General features: G+C 23.3%; 6 protein-coding genes across 6 annotated transcripts; 4 read left to right on the top strand and 2 right to left on the bottom strand.

Moving 5' to 3' along the window:
- The first annotated feature begins 1,783 nt into the window (after positions 1-1,783).
- DICPUDRAFT_49534 (uncharacterized protein) lies at positions 1,784-2,825 on the top strand. Its single transcript, XM_003290862.1, has 3 exons — positions 1,784-2,201; positions 2,272-2,567; positions 2,652-2,825. Exons 1-3 carry the CDS (start codon positions 1,865-1,867, stop codon positions 2,754-2,756), a joined length of 738 nt encoding a protein of 245 aa, XP_003290910.1. The 5' UTR covers positions 1,784-1,864; the 3' UTR covers positions 2,757-2,825.
- Positions 2,826-3,046: 221 nt separating this feature from the next.
- DICPUDRAFT_95247 (uncharacterized protein) lies at positions 3,047-5,601 on the top strand. Its single transcript, XM_003290861.1, has 3 exons — positions 3,047-3,485; positions 3,563-3,734; positions 3,813-5,601. Exons 1-3 carry the CDS (start codon positions 3,382-3,384, stop codon positions 5,427-5,429), a joined length of 1,893 nt encoding a protein of 630 aa, XP_003290909.1. The 5' UTR covers positions 3,047-3,381; the 3' UTR covers positions 5,430-5,601.
- Positions 5,602-5,957: 356 nt separating this feature from the next.
- DICPUDRAFT_57034 (ubiquitin) lies at positions 5,958-6,775 on the top strand. The gene has a single exon (XM_003290860.1). It carries the CDS (start codon positions 6,021-6,023, stop codon positions 6,708-6,710), a length of 690 nt encoding a protein of 229 aa, XP_003290908.1. The 5' UTR covers positions 5,958-6,020; the 3' UTR covers positions 6,711-6,775.
- Positions 6,776-8,636: 1,861 nt separating this feature from the next.
- On the top strand, positions 8,637-10,467 carry DICPUDRAFT_155433 (uncharacterized protein; the record flags this gene model as incomplete). Its single annotated transcript, XM_003290859.1, has 2 exons — positions 8,637-8,920; positions 9,000-10,467. 2 exons carry the CDS (start codon positions 8,637-8,639, stop codon positions 10,465-10,467), a joined length of 1,752 nt encoding a protein of 583 aa, XP_003290907.1.
- A 437-nt stretch (positions 10,468-10,904) lies between these two features.
- DICPUDRAFT_155432 (uncharacterized protein) lies at positions 10,905-12,640 on the bottom strand (the record flags this gene model as incomplete). The annotated part of the gene is made up of 2 exons (XM_003290848.1): positions 10,905-12,297; positions 12,366-12,640. 2 exons carry the CDS (start codon positions 12,638-12,640, stop codon positions 10,905-10,907), a joined length of 1,668 nt encoding a protein of 555 aa, XP_003290896.1.
- A 694-nt stretch (positions 12,641-13,334) lies between these two features.
- On the bottom strand, positions 13,335-16,600 carry DICPUDRAFT_49516 (uncharacterized protein). Its single transcript, XM_003290847.1, has 6 exons — positions 16,335-16,600; positions 15,834-15,974; positions 15,695-15,759; positions 15,441-15,595; positions 15,143-15,367; positions 13,335-15,081 (listed from the first exon to the last, which is right to left on the bottom strand). Exons 1-6 carry the CDS (start codon positions 16,580-16,582, stop codon positions 13,687-13,689), a joined length of 2,229 nt encoding a protein of 742 aa, XP_003290895.1. The 5' UTR covers positions 16,583-16,600; the 3' UTR covers positions 13,335-13,686.
- Between the last annotated feature and the right edge of the window lie 535 nt (positions 16,601-17,135).

Genomic DNA, 17,135 nt, shown 5'->3' with positions numbered 1-17,135 from the left:
GTGTGAGTCGGTTTTTGTATTAAAATTTGTGTTTTTTTTTTTTTTTTTATTAAGTTTATATAGTGGGGTGTGGGGTGTGGTGGTGTGTTTGAGATATAGATAGTGCGAGAGAATTTTTCTTTTTATTAAATTAATTTAAAAAAAAATAAATAATAAAACTAGATTGATTGGAAAATAATAAAATAAAACTAAATACTTTACACAAATAAACACATACACACACAAACATAATATCACAATTATAGAGTGTCTCTTACACACATATCACATATACACAGACAAAAAACAGACAAAAAACAAACAAAAATATTTACAACCCGATACAATATAAATTGTATTGTATAAAATTATTTTTAAAGTGATTAAAATTTTAATTTTTTTTTTGATTTGATTTGATTTTGACTATTGATTATTAATAATTATTTGTGATGGTGATGGTGATGATGATGATGATGGTGATGATTAAAAATAGTTGTGTGGAAGAGGTATTAATAGTAATATAGTAGTAGTAGCCTTTAAATCTAAAATATTATCATTATTATTATTTTATTTTTATTATTATATTTATTACTTTTACTAATGTGTATTTTGTTTATTATACTTTTTATAAAACTACACTAATTTACCAACTACTTTTACTGATTTCTATTTTATTGTTACTTTTTTAATAAATATTATATTTAAATTTTAGTTTTTATATAAAATTTTGATTATCATGCATTTTATTATTTTATTAATAAAATATATAATATGAATCTTTGATTTTAGATGTGTTGTTTTTTTTATTTTATTTTTATTTTTATTTTTACCTTTTATAATTTTTTTATTTTTTTTTAATTTTTTTATTTTTTAAGCTGGAATTTGTGATTAATTATACAAAAATTATATTTTGATTAATGGATATAATTTAAAAAAAATAGAAAAGATATTTTGGAGTGGAGAGAAAAAGTGGTAGAAAAAATAATAGAAAAAAAAAAAAATAAAAAAAAGAAAAATTGAAAAAAAAAAAAAAAATAAAAATAAAAAAAATAAAATAAAAAAAATAAAAAAATTTTTTAAACCATTTTTTTTTATTATAAAACACCATGGTTGTCGTTTATTTCAAAAATTGTTTGATTAAAAAAAAATATTTATATCGAAAAAAGATATGTTTTTTCTATTTCAATTCTATAATCCAATTACCTGTTTCAATTACCTATTTCGACTGCCTTGTATTCCAAAAATTAATTAATTAATACTAATTTAAAATTTTAATACTTTAAAGAGATAAATTTTATTAATTATTTCTTTTATTTGGGGGGTTTGTTTTTTCACAATATAAAATGTGTGTATTAAAATTTTAATTTTAATTTAATTAATTTTTATTTTTTTATTTTTTATTTTTTATTTTTTAAATTTAATTAAATAACAATAACTATAACATTTTTTTTTTTTTTTTTTTCAATATTGATTTCTTTTTTTCCAATATAAATATTTTTTTTATTAATAAAAAAAAATAATTTTATATATATTTCTATTATAATAAATATTATATAAATATAAATAAAATCATTTTCTTTAATTATTTTTTTTGGTTTTTTTGGTTTATTTTTAATTTAAATAAAATAATATTAAATAAAATAAAATAAAATAAAATAAAATTAAATTAAATAAAATATAAAATAATAGTTTTTTTTTTTTTTTTAAAAAAATGACAACAACAGTGTTAAATAATGGTGCATCAAGTGGTGGTTCAGATCCAAATATATTGGATAGTGGTAATAACTCTAGTGGTATAGGATTCGAAATTACAAAAGAAATAAAGGAATTTAGAAACTATAATGATAGCGAATCTCAAACACTTGTATCAAGAGCATATAAAAACATGCATACTTTTCAAACTTACGAATTTGCATTGGAAAAGAAATTAAAATACTCACAACTAAATAGTGGCATCAAAATGGGAATTTGGGAAGCTGCAGAGTTATTAAATTCAGTAGTGGATGAGAGTGATCCAGATAGCAATATACCACAAATTAATCATCTTTTGCAAACAGCCGAAGCTATTAGAAAGGTATATCCCGAAGAAAAATATGATTGGTTCGTTTTAACTGGTTTTGTTCATGACTTGGGTAAAATTTTATTATCCCCAAAATTACCATTCAACGAACCTCAATGGGCTACCGTAGGTGATACATTTCCTGTAGGGTGCAGACACGATGGTAAGTTTTACCAAAAAATCATTTTGTTTTGATCTTAATACTCACCTATATTTTTTTTATTTTAATTTAGAAAGTAATATTTTCTATGAATACTTTAGGGACAATCCAGATTACTACGATAGCAAATATAATTCATTATGTGGTGTTTATAAAGAAAACTGTGGTTTAGATAATGTTATCATGAGTTGGGGCCATGATGAATATTTTTACCAAGTATGCATCGGCAACAATAGTACATTACCAAAAGAAGCTTTATATATGATAAGATTCCATTCATTTTATCCATGGCATAGACACAATAAATATCAAAATCTTTTAAATCATCAAGACAATGAAATGTTGAAATGGGTTATAGAGTTTAATAAGGTAAATAAAAAAACAAAAAAAAAAAAACCATACAGTAATTAAAAAACTCATTCTAATCTTTTATTTTTTTATTTCAATTATTAGTTTGACTTATACTCCAAAGATCCAGAACCAATTGATGTTGAAGCTTTAAAACCATACTATCAATCTTTAATTTCAAAATATTTCCCAAAAGAATTGAATTGGTAGACCAATCAAAAAAAAAAAAAGAGAAAAAAATAAAATAAATAAAATTAAATATATTCACTTTTAAACAATAATAAAATATAATTATTATTATGTTTCAATATTTACACAACTGAGTGTCAAAACACCATCTTACTATTTTCACACTCAACCGTCTCATTTTTCTCAAAAAAAAAAAAAAAAATTATAATTTTTTTTTTTTGAATTTTTTTTTTAATTTTTTTTTTTATTAATTTTTAAAAAAATTATATTTTTTTAAAATTTTTTTAAATTAAACTTTAATTATTATTCACAACACACATTCTAACACTCATTCTTATATTTATATTTATATAATATTTATTTTATTTTATTTTATTTATTTATTTATTTATTTTTTTTATCACTAATAATAATAATAATAATAATAATTTTTAATAAACCACATTTTCCAACATTCACACAAAATTAACTATTTTATATCAAAACACAATAATAATAATATTATAAAAAAAATATTTTATTTTATTTTTTTTTAATTATAATTTTTAATCTCTATATAAATTTTTATTATATATATTTTTTCTCCAATTTTTAAAATAGTTTTTTTTTTAATATTTTAATAATAGTTTAATTATAAAATTCAAAAATGGTTGTTGAACTTGTAGACAAAGCTACAAACGAATTATTAATTCAAACAGATTGGACAACTGTTTTACAAATAAGTGATATACTTAATAGAGATCCAAGCCAGTATGTATCGATTTTAGACTCAAATAGAGACAGTTTTTTATAACAAAACCAATTATTAACTATTATTTCTTTTATAGTGCAAGAAGTGTTGTAAAGCAGATTACAAAAAAATTAAAAGATAGATCAAGAGTTATAATGTTGGCATTGGAGTTAGCAGATTCATTACTTCAAAATTGTGAGTGCACTCATGTTTATTTTGCAGAAAGAACTTTTCAAACAGAGCTATGCAGATTAATTATGAATAAAAAGGTAAATATTTAATATAGTGGTATCAAATTAAAAATAAATGGTATAATATTAACTTTTTTTTTTTTTTTTTTTCATTAGACAAAATTAAATGTTAAAGAAAAGACATTAGAAATTGTTGAGTCTTGGGGTAACGCATTCTCAGCAAGACACGATTTACAAGGATTTTACGAAACTTATTCATTTATTAAACGTTCAGGTTATAAATTCCCACCAAAATCAAACGATGCACCAATTTTAAATTTCAATAATCCACCACAAAAAAGAACTGTAAGTTCATCATCAATTCATCCAACCAGCAACCCAGCCCAGAATAACTATAATACTTCATCACCACAACGTAGCTCAACAATGATTTCATCCAATGGCGGCAATAGTAGCGCACCAGGGCCAATTAAGAATCAAGAAATATCATCAATAAAAGGAAGCACATCAGTTTTTAATGAAATGATATCATTCTTAAATGTCGAAGAGGAAGACCCATTAGAAAATGAGTTGGTTAAAGAGTTATTCGAAACTTGTAAACAATCACAACAAAGAGTAAAGGAAATGATTGAAAGTGGTAGTGCTTCCGAAAATGATTTAAACATTTTATTAAAACTAAATGATGAGATTAATAATGCCCTCAAAGATTATGACGCTTGTTTAGCTAGAAGAAAAGCTTTTGTTGATAATGGTTTCAAGCCTTTATCTCCACCACCACAAAATGGTCATAATTTTAATAGCAATAATAGTAATAACTTAGCCAGCAATAATAAACCATCTTATTTAACAAAACATAAGGAATTGGAAGAAATTGATTTCTTTAAAGCACCTGATGGGGTCAGTTCATTTTCAATACAACAACAATTACAACCATATCAGCAACCAATACAACAACAGCAACCAGTTTATAATACAAACTTTAACCCATTTGCACCCCAACAACAACAACCACAACCACAACAATTTAATTTCCCACAACAACAACCACAACAACCACAACAACCACAACAACAATTACAACCAAAAGATGATTTTGATTTATTTGTAGCAAACAGACAACAACATAATCCTTTTGCAAATATGAATAACAATATAAATAATGGTTCAATCCAACCTTATGTTCCATCAACTGCTAAATCACTCCCAGCTAGTGAATCACTATTTTTCAATAATAACAAACCCAATATGGCCAATAATAATAATAGCAATGCCAATAGCAATGGCAATACCAATACATTACCATCAGCTCCACCACCATTTAGACCAAACTCCACCCAATCACAAAATTCAAATCCATTTAGCTCTCCATATAACTCTCCAATGTATAATAATAATAATAATACTGCCAATAATAACATTCAACCAAATAATAGTTTGGTACCTTCAAATTATCCAAATTATAATGCCATTAGAAACGATAATGATATGTTTGGAAGAAACAACAATATGAATATGAATAATGGCAATAATAACTTTAATCAAAATCCATATGGTCAACAACAGCAAATGCCATATAACCCAAACTCAAACTATGGTATGATGAATAATAATGGATTTTCACCAAACTATCCTCAATTTTCAAACTATGTTCAACCAAATAATAACATCCCTAATCAAAATGGTATGATGAATCAAAATAATAATAATAGTTCCTATAGTATGCCTCAAACAAATATGTATCCAAATACCGGTGCTAAACAATCTTTAATATAATGATAGTTTTTATATTTAATAATAATAATAACTTCATCAAAATAGTAATAATAAATTTATCGTGTGTTTTTAGAATTCTTAATTAATAAAAAAAAAAATACAATTCCTTTTTTTATATTAAAATTAAAATTAATATGATCAAATTAATTGTAAAATTATTTATTGCCAAACCAAATTCTTAATTTTTTTTTTCTCTTTTTTTTATTTTTTTTTTATTTTTTTTTTTTGATAATATTTATTTGAAATTTTTAGTTTTAATATACTTAATTTTAAGAATCTTCTTTTTTAAAAAAAATAAAAATTTGTAACAGATCCCCAAAAAAAATGGGTTTTTTTTTGACTCTATACCCAGTCAATGTGTTTTTCAGAGATATTTAGATATTTTCTAATAAATAATAAAAACTTTATTTTTTTTAATTTTTTTTTAATTTATTTTTCTCAAATTTTTTAAATTAAATTTGCAATATAATTTTTTTTTTTTCAATATAAAAATCCAAATTTTTTTTATTGTTAATCAATTTCATAAACAATTAAAATTAATCAAATAATTAACCAAATAAATAATTTAAAATTCTGTAAATAATTTAAAACATGCAAATTTTTGTAAAAACCCTTACTGGCAAAACCATCACCTTAGAGGTCGAAGGTTCTGATACTATTGAAAATGTAAAAGCTAAAATCCAAGATAAAGAAGGTATCCCACCAGATCAACAAAGACTTATCTTTGCCGGTAAACAATTAGAAGATGGTCGTACTCTTTCCGACTACAATATTCAAAAAGAATCTACCCTCCATTTAGTTTTAAGACTTCGTGGTGGTATGCAAATTTTTGTAAAAACCTTAACTGGTAAGACTATCACCTTAGAAGTCGAAGGTTCTGATACCATCGAAAATGTAAAAGCTAAAATCCAAGACAAAGAAGGTATCCCACCAGATCAACAACGTCTCATTTTTGCCGGTAAACAATTAGAAGATGGTCGTACTCTTTCCGACTATAATATTCAAAAAGAATCAACTCTTCATTTAGTTTTAAGACTTCGTGGTGGTATGCAAATTTTTGTAAAAACCTTAACTGGTAAAACCATTACTTTAGAAGTCGAAGGTTCTGATACCATCGAAAATGTAAAAGCCAAAATCCAAGATAAAGAAGGTATCCCACCAGATCAACAACGTCTCATTTTTGCCGGTAAACAATTAGAAGATGGTCGTACTCTTTCCGACTACAATATTCAAAAAGAATCAACTCTTCATTTAGTATTAAGATTAAGAGGTGGTCTCTAAATTAATAAAATATCCCTAATAAATGTATTTTTATTTCAAAACAAAAAATATGTTATTTTTTATATTATATTTTAATTTTGTCTTTATATACTTTAATATTTTGTTTTTTCTAATTAAATATTTTTTATATCTATAGTTAGAAACCAATGTATTTGGAAATGTATTGATTGGGCACACAGGATTTGGCCATAATTTCTTTCATTTAGAAAATAAAAAATCAATTTTTAATAGAAGGATTATCTCAATTTGAGTTGGTAATGAACAACACTAAATCTTACAAACCAAATAACCAATTTAAAAAATGGTAATATTTCAATTAATGGCAATACCTAAATGATTTAAAGATCTGATTAAATATTGTGTACCATTGAATTTTGTTAATTGTTATTCAGAAATTATAACACTGATATTAAAATAAATTAAAAAAATGAAATAACTTTCCACCTTTTTATTGTTGTCTATTTCCATATTAATTTAAATTTGACCAGCATTAACAATTTTTGATTTTGAAATTTTTTTTTTTGAAATGTGAAAAAAAAAAAAAAAAATTTGCAAGAGTATTTAGAGGTTGAAAATTATCTTTATCGTTATCCTTTTTTGTATCACTTGGAAGATTTAGAAAAAAGGATAAAAGTGGATAAAAAAAAAAAAAAAAAAGATAAAAAAAGGATAATAATTTATAAAATTATAAAATATTTTTGTAAAAAAAAAAAAAAAAAATTGAAAATATACAAAGGTTTTTATTATTATAAGAAAAAATGATTATTATTATTATCGCGTTTGTTGTGAACTTTTCCTTTTTTTTATTGAGAATATCATGTACAACATCTTGAATTTGACGATTCCATTCTTTGAGAAGAATACACGATTCAATGGTAGAGTCTTTTAGACGATGTCTGTTATGGGTAACATTAGAAGGTTTAAGAAACTATTTTATATTAATTAACTAGAATGAAAAAAAAAAAAAAACTTTGCTTTTAAAAAAAAAAAGAAAAAAGAAAGATTAAAAAGCATTGTAAAGCCTAGTGTTGATGCAATCTAGTTATTTTTTGGGTCTATTTATAGAGCTAATTTAGAAAATGTGTAGAATAATATGTTTTTTTTATAAAAAATAATAGAAAAAAAAAAAATTCAACCTTTTTTTTTTGATTTGGATTTGTTGAGGTTTTAGTTTAACTAAAATAAATACATTTTAAAAATGAATATAATTATGAATATAATTTAATATTGATTATTTTTTTTTTTAAAAAAAAAAAAAAAAAAAAAACAATAATTCGACCTTTTGTTTTGGTTTTGAATTGGTTGAGGTTTTTATTAATAAAAAAGAAAATAATATTATATTCGTTTTTAGTATTTAAAATGATTATATTTTTATATTATATTTTTAGATTAATGGTGATGTACGAAAAAATAAAAACAACAATGATTGGTATTATAATGTTTTTTTTAAATAAAAATATGATTTATTTAGGTAGAAGTATTTTAAAAGTGAAAGAAAGTATTTTTTAACAAAAAAAATTGTATTTTAATATTATAGTTTTTTTTTGAAATATAATATTGTCATTTTATTATTAAAGAGGTGTGAATATAAGCATCAACACAAGTGAAAAATAGCGCCATAATATTAGTGTTAGTATCAATATGGTTTGTGAAGGTTTTTGAAAGGAAAATAAAAATATTATAATTAATAAAATTCAAAATTTAAAAAAAAAAAAAAATTTAAAAAAAAAGCGCAAGAGTATCCTAAATTTTCAAAAATATTTTTTCACAAAGATCTTTAATTATCAAGAATCATTTTAGTTTTTGTTTTAATTAGGATAGTTTTCAATCTTTAAGAATCCTTTTATATATTAATGCGTATTTTTTTTATTTAAATAAAAAAAAAAAAAAATTATTATTTTCATTTATAATCATTCATTAATAAACATGGAGAATAACAATGAACAAACAATAATTGAAAATAAAACTTCAATAATAGATGGCGAATTATCAACAAAATTATTTTTTTCGATTTTCAGAAACAAATACTTGTTTGATATAATATGGGAACATGTAAAGTTTTATAATACCTATTCATATTTCAAGGCATATAAAAAAAAAGATTTACGAAATCATCCACATAGAAACTTAATTAAATATTTAAAAATTTGTTGCAAAGTTACTGAAAAGAAATCAATTGGATTAGTACCTGATTCAGTTGAAATTTTAGAGTAAGTTATTATTTTTAAAAGAGGCAATTTATTCGAAATTAAATATGATTTTTAATATTTATTTTATTTTTTACTTTAGATTTAAACCTCCACATAATATTGAATCGAGTTTAAATAAAATATCAATACCACCGACAGTTACTACATTTATATTTAGTTTTATATTAGATGAGTATTTTTTTAAATACACAGTTCCATCAAGTATTGAAACATTAATATTTGGAAATAAATTCAATTCAGATATTACACCAGGATCAATCCCGTCAGGTGTACATACAATTGTTTTTGGTGATAGTTTTAATAAAAAATTACAAGCAGGAGCAATACCAAACACGGTTACATCATTAAGTTTTGGTAAATGCTTTAACCAAACAATAAACCAAGCAGATATTCCATCAAGTGTCATCAATCTTACATTTGGTTATTCTTTCAACAATGCAATACTTCCTCATACTTTACCATTCTCCATTAGAAAGCTTATTTTTGGGAAAAAATTCAATCAAGCATTACATCCGAATTGTATTCCCAAAGGTGTGGAAATATTAACATTTGGTAATAATTTTAATCAAATTCTATTAAAAGGTGTGTTACCCTCAACAATCAAGACTCTTACGTTTGGCGATAATTTCAAATACGATATTACTGAAGGATATTTACCTGATGGGTTAACCTCGCTAACATTGGGTGGGGATTTTAATCGTGAAATTAAAGCAAATTCTTTACCACCATCCATTATATCTCTTACATTTGGTGCCTGTTTCGATCAAACTATTCTAGAACAAAGCCTTCCACCATCACTTAAAACTCTACATTTAGGTCACAACTTCGATAAACTAATCAATGTCACATTACCAGATACTCTTGAAACCTTAATATTTAGTCCACTTTTTAATCAACCAATCAACAAAAACACAATACCAAAAAACGTTAAAAACCTAGTTATAGATTTTAATGATTACAATTTAGAATCAGGTTTCATTCCAAATTCAGTTACATCGTTAACATTTGGATATTTTTTTGATCAACCATTACAAAGAGATCTAATTCCAAACTCAGTCAGATCATTAACATTTGGTGATTGTTTTAACCAAACACTTAAAGAAGGTGATATTCCATTTGGCGTAGAAAATATTGTTTTTGGTAGAGGTTTTAATTGCCAAATCAGACCCAACACTATTCCAGCAACAGTACGTAGTATTAAATTTGGAAAAAAATTCGATCAATTAATTTTAGATAACTCATTACCATCTAGTTTAACTTCATTAGAATTTGGTTATCATTTTAGCCAAAATATTTTCAATGGATCGTTACCGCCATCATTACGAACCTTATCATTAGGATATGGTTTCAACCATAATAATGTACCATTATTCCTTCCACCAAATGTTCAAACATTAACTTTAGACAGCTTACCCGAAGATATGCCAGAATTACCACCTAGTGTCACAGAGTTAACTATTAGAAGTCATGGTAGTTGTGATATCGAAAAAATTCCAAAAACAGTCAAAAGATTAAGAGAAGGGGGTAAACGAATATTTTTATTTTAATCATATAAGCATATGTACAAAGAATATTATTTCCATTATTTTAAACTATAAATGGTTATCAATTTTAAGTAATTAAAAATAGCATATATTTAAAAACCATTGATATATGGTGAGATTTTAAAAAGCATTATTATTATTTTTTTTTATTCTTTATTTTTTTAATTAAATAAACATATTTATATTTATTATTAAGCAATTCAATCCATCAACCAATAATAATACAAGTTCAGATTATAATAATGGTTATTTTGAGAAATTGTTTTTTTCAGTATATTTTATTATCTAAAGCCTGTATAGCTACAAAATCGGTCTATTGTGAAATACAAATTATATAAAAAAGGAATGAATAATAAAATATAAATAAACTAATATAATAACAATAGTTTTTTTAAAATATAGAAATTTTATTTTTTAAATTTATTAAATATTAAATTTTTTTAATTTTTATTATAAAATTTAATTAAAAAATTTGAAAATAAGTGTATATTATTATTAAATTTGAAAATTTCATTAAAATATTTTAGATTTTCATATTTAATATTCCAAATTACATACTTTTCGGTTACATTTTTTAAACCATTAAAAAATAATCGGTCACAAACTTTTAAAACTGTAACTATTTGGTACAATGACAATTTCTTTAAATAATCAATTTTATTTTCTTCTGTGTGCAGATAAGTTAATTCTAGAACGATTTGGAGAGACTCTTTGGTCAAATTGTCTGTATCTTCTTTAAATATAATTTCACCACTTAAGTTTTCATTGAAATTTGAGTTAAAAAGGGCTTTAAAGTAATCCGAACTATTGGATAATAATTCTTTATGAATAAAAAACTCTTTATCATCTACCATTATTTTGTAATTAGAATTCTCTTTGTCACCAAGCTCCAATGAAACAAAGCCAGTGGTTTCTAAATCCTTTTCAAACTGCTCATCTATTCTTGCCTGTGTATCCAATATCAAAATTGAGTCATCTTTGTATTGATGGGAATACTTTGATCTTTCAGCCCTGCCCTCACTTGCATAAGTTCCAACTGAAACAGTACCCATGTTAGAATTTTGTAATAATTGATTTAAGGATTTTATATATCTTTTTCTTTTTTTTAGATCTTGAATAAAATTATCCGGTAAATTATTTATACCATTTTCTAATAGTTTTTTACCATCAATTCCATTAGCTTTAAATCTTGGTATTAATTCATAAAAACCCAAATCAAAGAGCCAGTCCCCAACCCTTTGACCGTCCCATTTGATAGGTTGATTTTTTTTGATATTTTGATATGAAAAATCCATTTCCTCTCTAAAAAAATAAACTGGGTTCTCTTTAATTTGTACTATTGGTTTTTTGAATGCCAAATCATTTTTTAATGATAAATTAAAAAACATACTAAATGGATATTGATGTTTCTGTGGCTTATGAAGTGGCTCCTGGTCTACTTGATCTAAGTTGTATATATACTTTGAACGAAACAATTGATTTTTATTCTGGTCTTCATCATTATCTATGATACATGCCAAATATAATTTATTTGAATTTTTAACAAAATTTGTTAGATTAACTTTTTGATCAAAATACACTGGTGACTCCAAGTCAAATGGGATTTTTATAAACTGATCTCTTACAAGCTGAACTATATTATTTTCCTCTAAAGATAATTGACCATTAATTTCATTTGAAAGTTCTGTAGAAATATACCAATTAATTTCTCCGCCTTGATCTAAAGTCATAAAAATAGTATTCATTATTAGCTCTGTAATTTCAATTTGCCTGTCAAATTCCCAAGACCATATTAAAACTGAAGAATTTAAGTCATATGAACAAATATAACACCTAATAAAATAAAATAAAATACTATTAATTGTTGTTTTTTTTTTTAAAATAAAACATTTATATTTTACATTTCATTGTATCTTTCATGTACGAATTTAATATTATTTGAATAAAGGTAAGGCTTCTTTTGAAGTGATTCTGTTTTATTTTCTTTTAAGTTAAATCTATCGGTTGATATATAATCATATTTTTTAGAATCGAAACAAAAATTATGATATGCTATTGGTCTATTTGTATTAATAATATTATAATTTAAACTATCATTATCGACATCATTTAAATCATATTTATATAAATTTATTTCTTCAGTTTGATTTACTAATACTTTAAATTTATTGGACATTTTAGTTTTTTTTTTATTTTTTTTTATGAAAACTAAAATTTTTTTTTTTATTCTATTTTATTGGTATTATTGCAATATTAATATAATTTTTAAATAAATATTTATATAATTTTTTTTTTTTTTTTATATAGAAATCTATATATAGATAAATAGATTTAAAATAATAAATATAATTTAAATTTTATTTAAAAATTTGTAAAATGTGAAATAGTATAATCCAAAATATTGGGGGTGGTATTGGTATTATTTTTTTTTTTTTTTTTTTTCTTTATGTATAATTCTATATCCTCGACTCTCTTTTTTTTAAACAAAAATAAATTTTTCGATTTTTGAGTTGTAAATTAGTGGTAAAGCGTGGTAAAAAATCAAAAAAAATCTATTTCTTTAAAAAATTAATATCTTTTGTAAAGAAAGAGGGGGAAATAAATAAAATTATAATAAATTACACCGTTATTAAAGTTGTATAATAAAAAATACAATAACGATATAATGCTATGATATTTTCACTTTATTTAATTATATATTAAAAGGCTCATCCGTGCCAGTGTTATACCAATATTTAAATAAAAAAAAACTATTAATCTGCATTAAATTATTTTTTAAAATCATTGTTATTAACCAACAGAAATCTAAAACAAAAAAAAGATAAAATTTGATTTTAATAAAAAATTAAAATAGTTTTTTTTTTTTTTTTAATATTATTTAACCGTTAATATATTAAAAGGTTTGAATTTATTAAAAATTTTATTTTGATTGTGTAAAAAAATTTTAAATATATAATCTATATATTTTATATATGTATATATATATATTTTTCTGAAATAATAATTTTTTGTTGAAAAAAAAATTTTAAAAAAAAGGATGTTGGTTTTTATGCGTATTATATATGGTGCTTGACCTTTTTCTTTTTTTTCTTTTTCTTATTATTATTATTATTTTATTGTTACTATTATTAATTTTACTATATATTTTACAATATTTGTTATCTTTTTTTTTCTTTTCTTTTATTATAAAAAAAATTATTATTATTTTGATATTATTTAATTTTAATTGGTTAAAATTTGTTCCAATGAGGATGTGAAGTTATTAAATTTATGGAGAGAACCAGATTTATGAATAATTTGTAATTTAAATGATGGATTATTATTGTTATTATTATTATTTCCACCATTCAAATTAAGAGGTGGAATACTATTATTACTATTATTATTACGTAAAATTGGTTGTCCGATTGGATTAGGTTTAATTTCGATTTCACATTCGAATTGTGGTGTACCATCATGATTATTGGAGTGTGATCTAATGAAACAATGATTAACACTTTGACCTGGAGCTGCTGATTGTTGATATCTCCATTCATAACCATATTTTTTAATTATCTTTTCTAAATTTACATAAATTAAATTGACATCAATTTTACTATCAATGACAAAGTTACCGCTAGCTTGTGAATGATTACCACTGTTGTTGTTGTTATGATTATTATTGTTTAAATTGTTGCTGCTATTACCTTTAGAGAAGAAATAAGAGAACCATGATTTCTTTGGACTACTACCAATAATTGGTGAACCTGGTGTACCACCTCCTGACTCGCTAATCTTAAGTTTTCTAACTTTGGATGTAATTTCGATTGGTGATGAAGTTTTACCTCTGTGTGACATGGTTGGACTAGTTGCTGGATTAGTAGTGGCTGTCATACTACCTCTTCTTTGATAATGATCTGGTTTAACTGATTGAAGTTGTGGTGAAGTTGAAGCGGATGATGATGTTGAGCTAACTGGACTGCTTGAAGATGATCCAACACTACCACTTGATGGTTTATCAATTTGCATTGGTTGGTATTGTGGTGAATGTTGTTGAACTTGTTGGTGTTGTTGTTGTTGTTGGTGATGTTGTTGTAAAGCTTGTTTAAGTAAACCTTCTGATCTATTGCTACCAAAACTACCACTGCTGCCACTACTACTAACACCGCTTCCAATACTGCTTGAGCTACTACCACTATTAGTAAGCATTGACTCTTGTGATGATGAATTTGATGGTGATTGTTGATGAGCTTGTGGGGGTTGTTGTTGTTGAATAAATTGTGGTTGTACTGGTTGTGAATCATTTGATTTACTACCGCTACTACTATTATTGCTACTGTTGTTATTGCTGTTGTTGTTATTGTTATTGTTATTGTTGTTGCTACCATTGAAAATTCTTTTCAATGAAATCTCTGATAAACTGTTTCTTCTTGCTTCCTTTGGCTTATAACCATATTTGTTGACATCGCTATCGAATTTCTTTCTTTCTTCCAATAATCTATAGTAAATAAGAGAAACATGTTTTTGATTTGAAACTAATTGTTGTTTAACTTCTTCAGCTGAACCTAATCCAAGTGCCATTAGACTTCTAAAAATATCGTCGTCAATTTGTGATTGGTCAATTAATGGATCTGCATTCTAAAAATATATTAATATTTTATTTTGTTTTTTATATTATATTTATAATAATAGACCTTACAATTTCTTCTACTGGTGATGCTTTTTGGAATTGGCTGTGGTTTGATGTAAACCATGGGTGTTCTTTAATTTCTTTAATTGAAATTCTCTTACTTGGATCGACTGTTAACATTCTGGTTAAAAGATCTTGGGCATCTTTATGAATATATGGTGGCATTGAAAAAGCACCATTTTTAACTTTATTTAATAATCTTCTAATATTTTCGTCATCAAATGGTAATTTACCCTATATTTTAAAAATTGTGGTTAATAAATTTTTTAATAAAAAAAATAATAAAAAACTAATAAAAAATACTTACAGTTAATAATGCATATAAAATTACACCACAACTCCAAACATCGGCTTTTTGACCATCATAATCAATACCAGAGACCACTTCAGGACTGGCATAATGTGGTGATCCACAACTGGTATGTAATAACATATCTTTACGAACAATGGAACCCATACCAACTATTTTTTTTTATTTTTTTTTTTTTTTTTGTTAAATAAAAGAAATAAAATTAGTAACCTGAACCTACTTAAAAAAATTGAAAAATAATGACTACATACAATCAGCAATTTTAATTCTTTTATCGCCGCTTAATAATAAATTTTCTGGTTTTAAATCTCTGTGGCTATATTAAATTGTAAAAAAATAAATTAATATTTGACAGTTTTAATTAATTTTATGTTTTATGTTATACTTTACCATATATTTCTACTGTGGCAATATTCTAAACCAATAATAATTTGTTGAAAAAAATATAAAGCCTCACCACTTTCTAAACCACCTTTTTCTACTAAATAATCGAAAAGCTCTCCACCTTCTACATACTCTAAAATTAAAAATCTATTTTTTAAAAAGATAAATTATATTAGTATTATTATAATTAAAAACAAGTTATAATTATAACAATAAATATTGTGAGTGAAATATAGAGAAATATAGCGAACAGATATTTTATTTTTTCTTTTTTTTTATGGGCGCAATAGACAAAAACTCTATTTTTTTTTTAAAAAAAAAAAAAAATATCTTTTTTTTGAGATTTATACTAGCTGTCTCATAATAATAAGTTTGTATGGTAAACTTTAAATAAATTTGATGGTCGAAATATTTGCTTTTTTTTTCGCGATAAAATTTCTCTATATTTCTCTATTACAAATAATATTGATTTTGATTATAACTATAAAATAAAATAATTATACATACAAATATTTTGATGTTTCATAAACTTCGTACATCTTCATTGCATTTGGATGATCAATGAGTTTCATTAATACAATTTCTCTTTCGATCTTTCTACGCATTGAAGGTTTATTTATAAGAAGTTCTTTGTTGATGATTTTGATACCAACTTTAAAACCTGTATTTTTATGAAAACCTAATTTGACTTTACCTGTAGTTCCTTGACCTAAGGTTTTGCCTATAATAAATGGGCCAACGCTGGGAATTTCCATTGTTTTTTTAATTATATTTTATATTATTTGTATTTATATTTATATTTAGTAATGTTATTTATGTTATTGTTTTTAGTTTACAAGTTGTTTATTTTTGTTAAAAATAGTTTTTTTTTATTATATGATTTATATGGGTACAGTTTTATCGAATTTTATTGATGGGGATTTAAAAAAAAAAAAAAATTATATAGATTTGGTTTTTTTTTTTTTTTTTTTGAGTTTTGTAATAATAAATATTTAAAAAAAAACAAAATATATATTATGATTTTTTTTATAAACGATAACAAATGGCTATGTAATAAAAACTAAAAAAAAAAAAAAAAAATGGAGATATATACGTTGGGTAAAACACTGAATAAATAAAAAAAAGAAAAAAAAAAAAACCAAAAAAATGGATTGAAGTGTTTTTTTTTAAATATAAAATAATTTCTATTACGCAATACACTCTCCCTATCAACTTTGCACACAAAATCGTTTTTAGTTATTATGAAAAAAAAAAAAATTACATAAAATTGTGATTGATTAAATTTTTTTTTTTTAAAAATAATTTTTT

This window comes from Dictyostelium purpureum, assembly GCF_000190715.1.
Source record: "Dictyostelium purpureum unplaced genomic scaffold DICPUscaffold_247, whole genome shotgun sequence".
Taxonomy (NCBI): Eukaryota; Evosea; class Eumycetozoa; order Dictyosteliales; family Dictyosteliaceae; genus Dictyostelium; species Dictyostelium purpureum.
The sequence above is the reverse complement of the archived record's forward strand: the minus strand, read 5'-3'. Positions and strand labels throughout refer to the sequence as shown.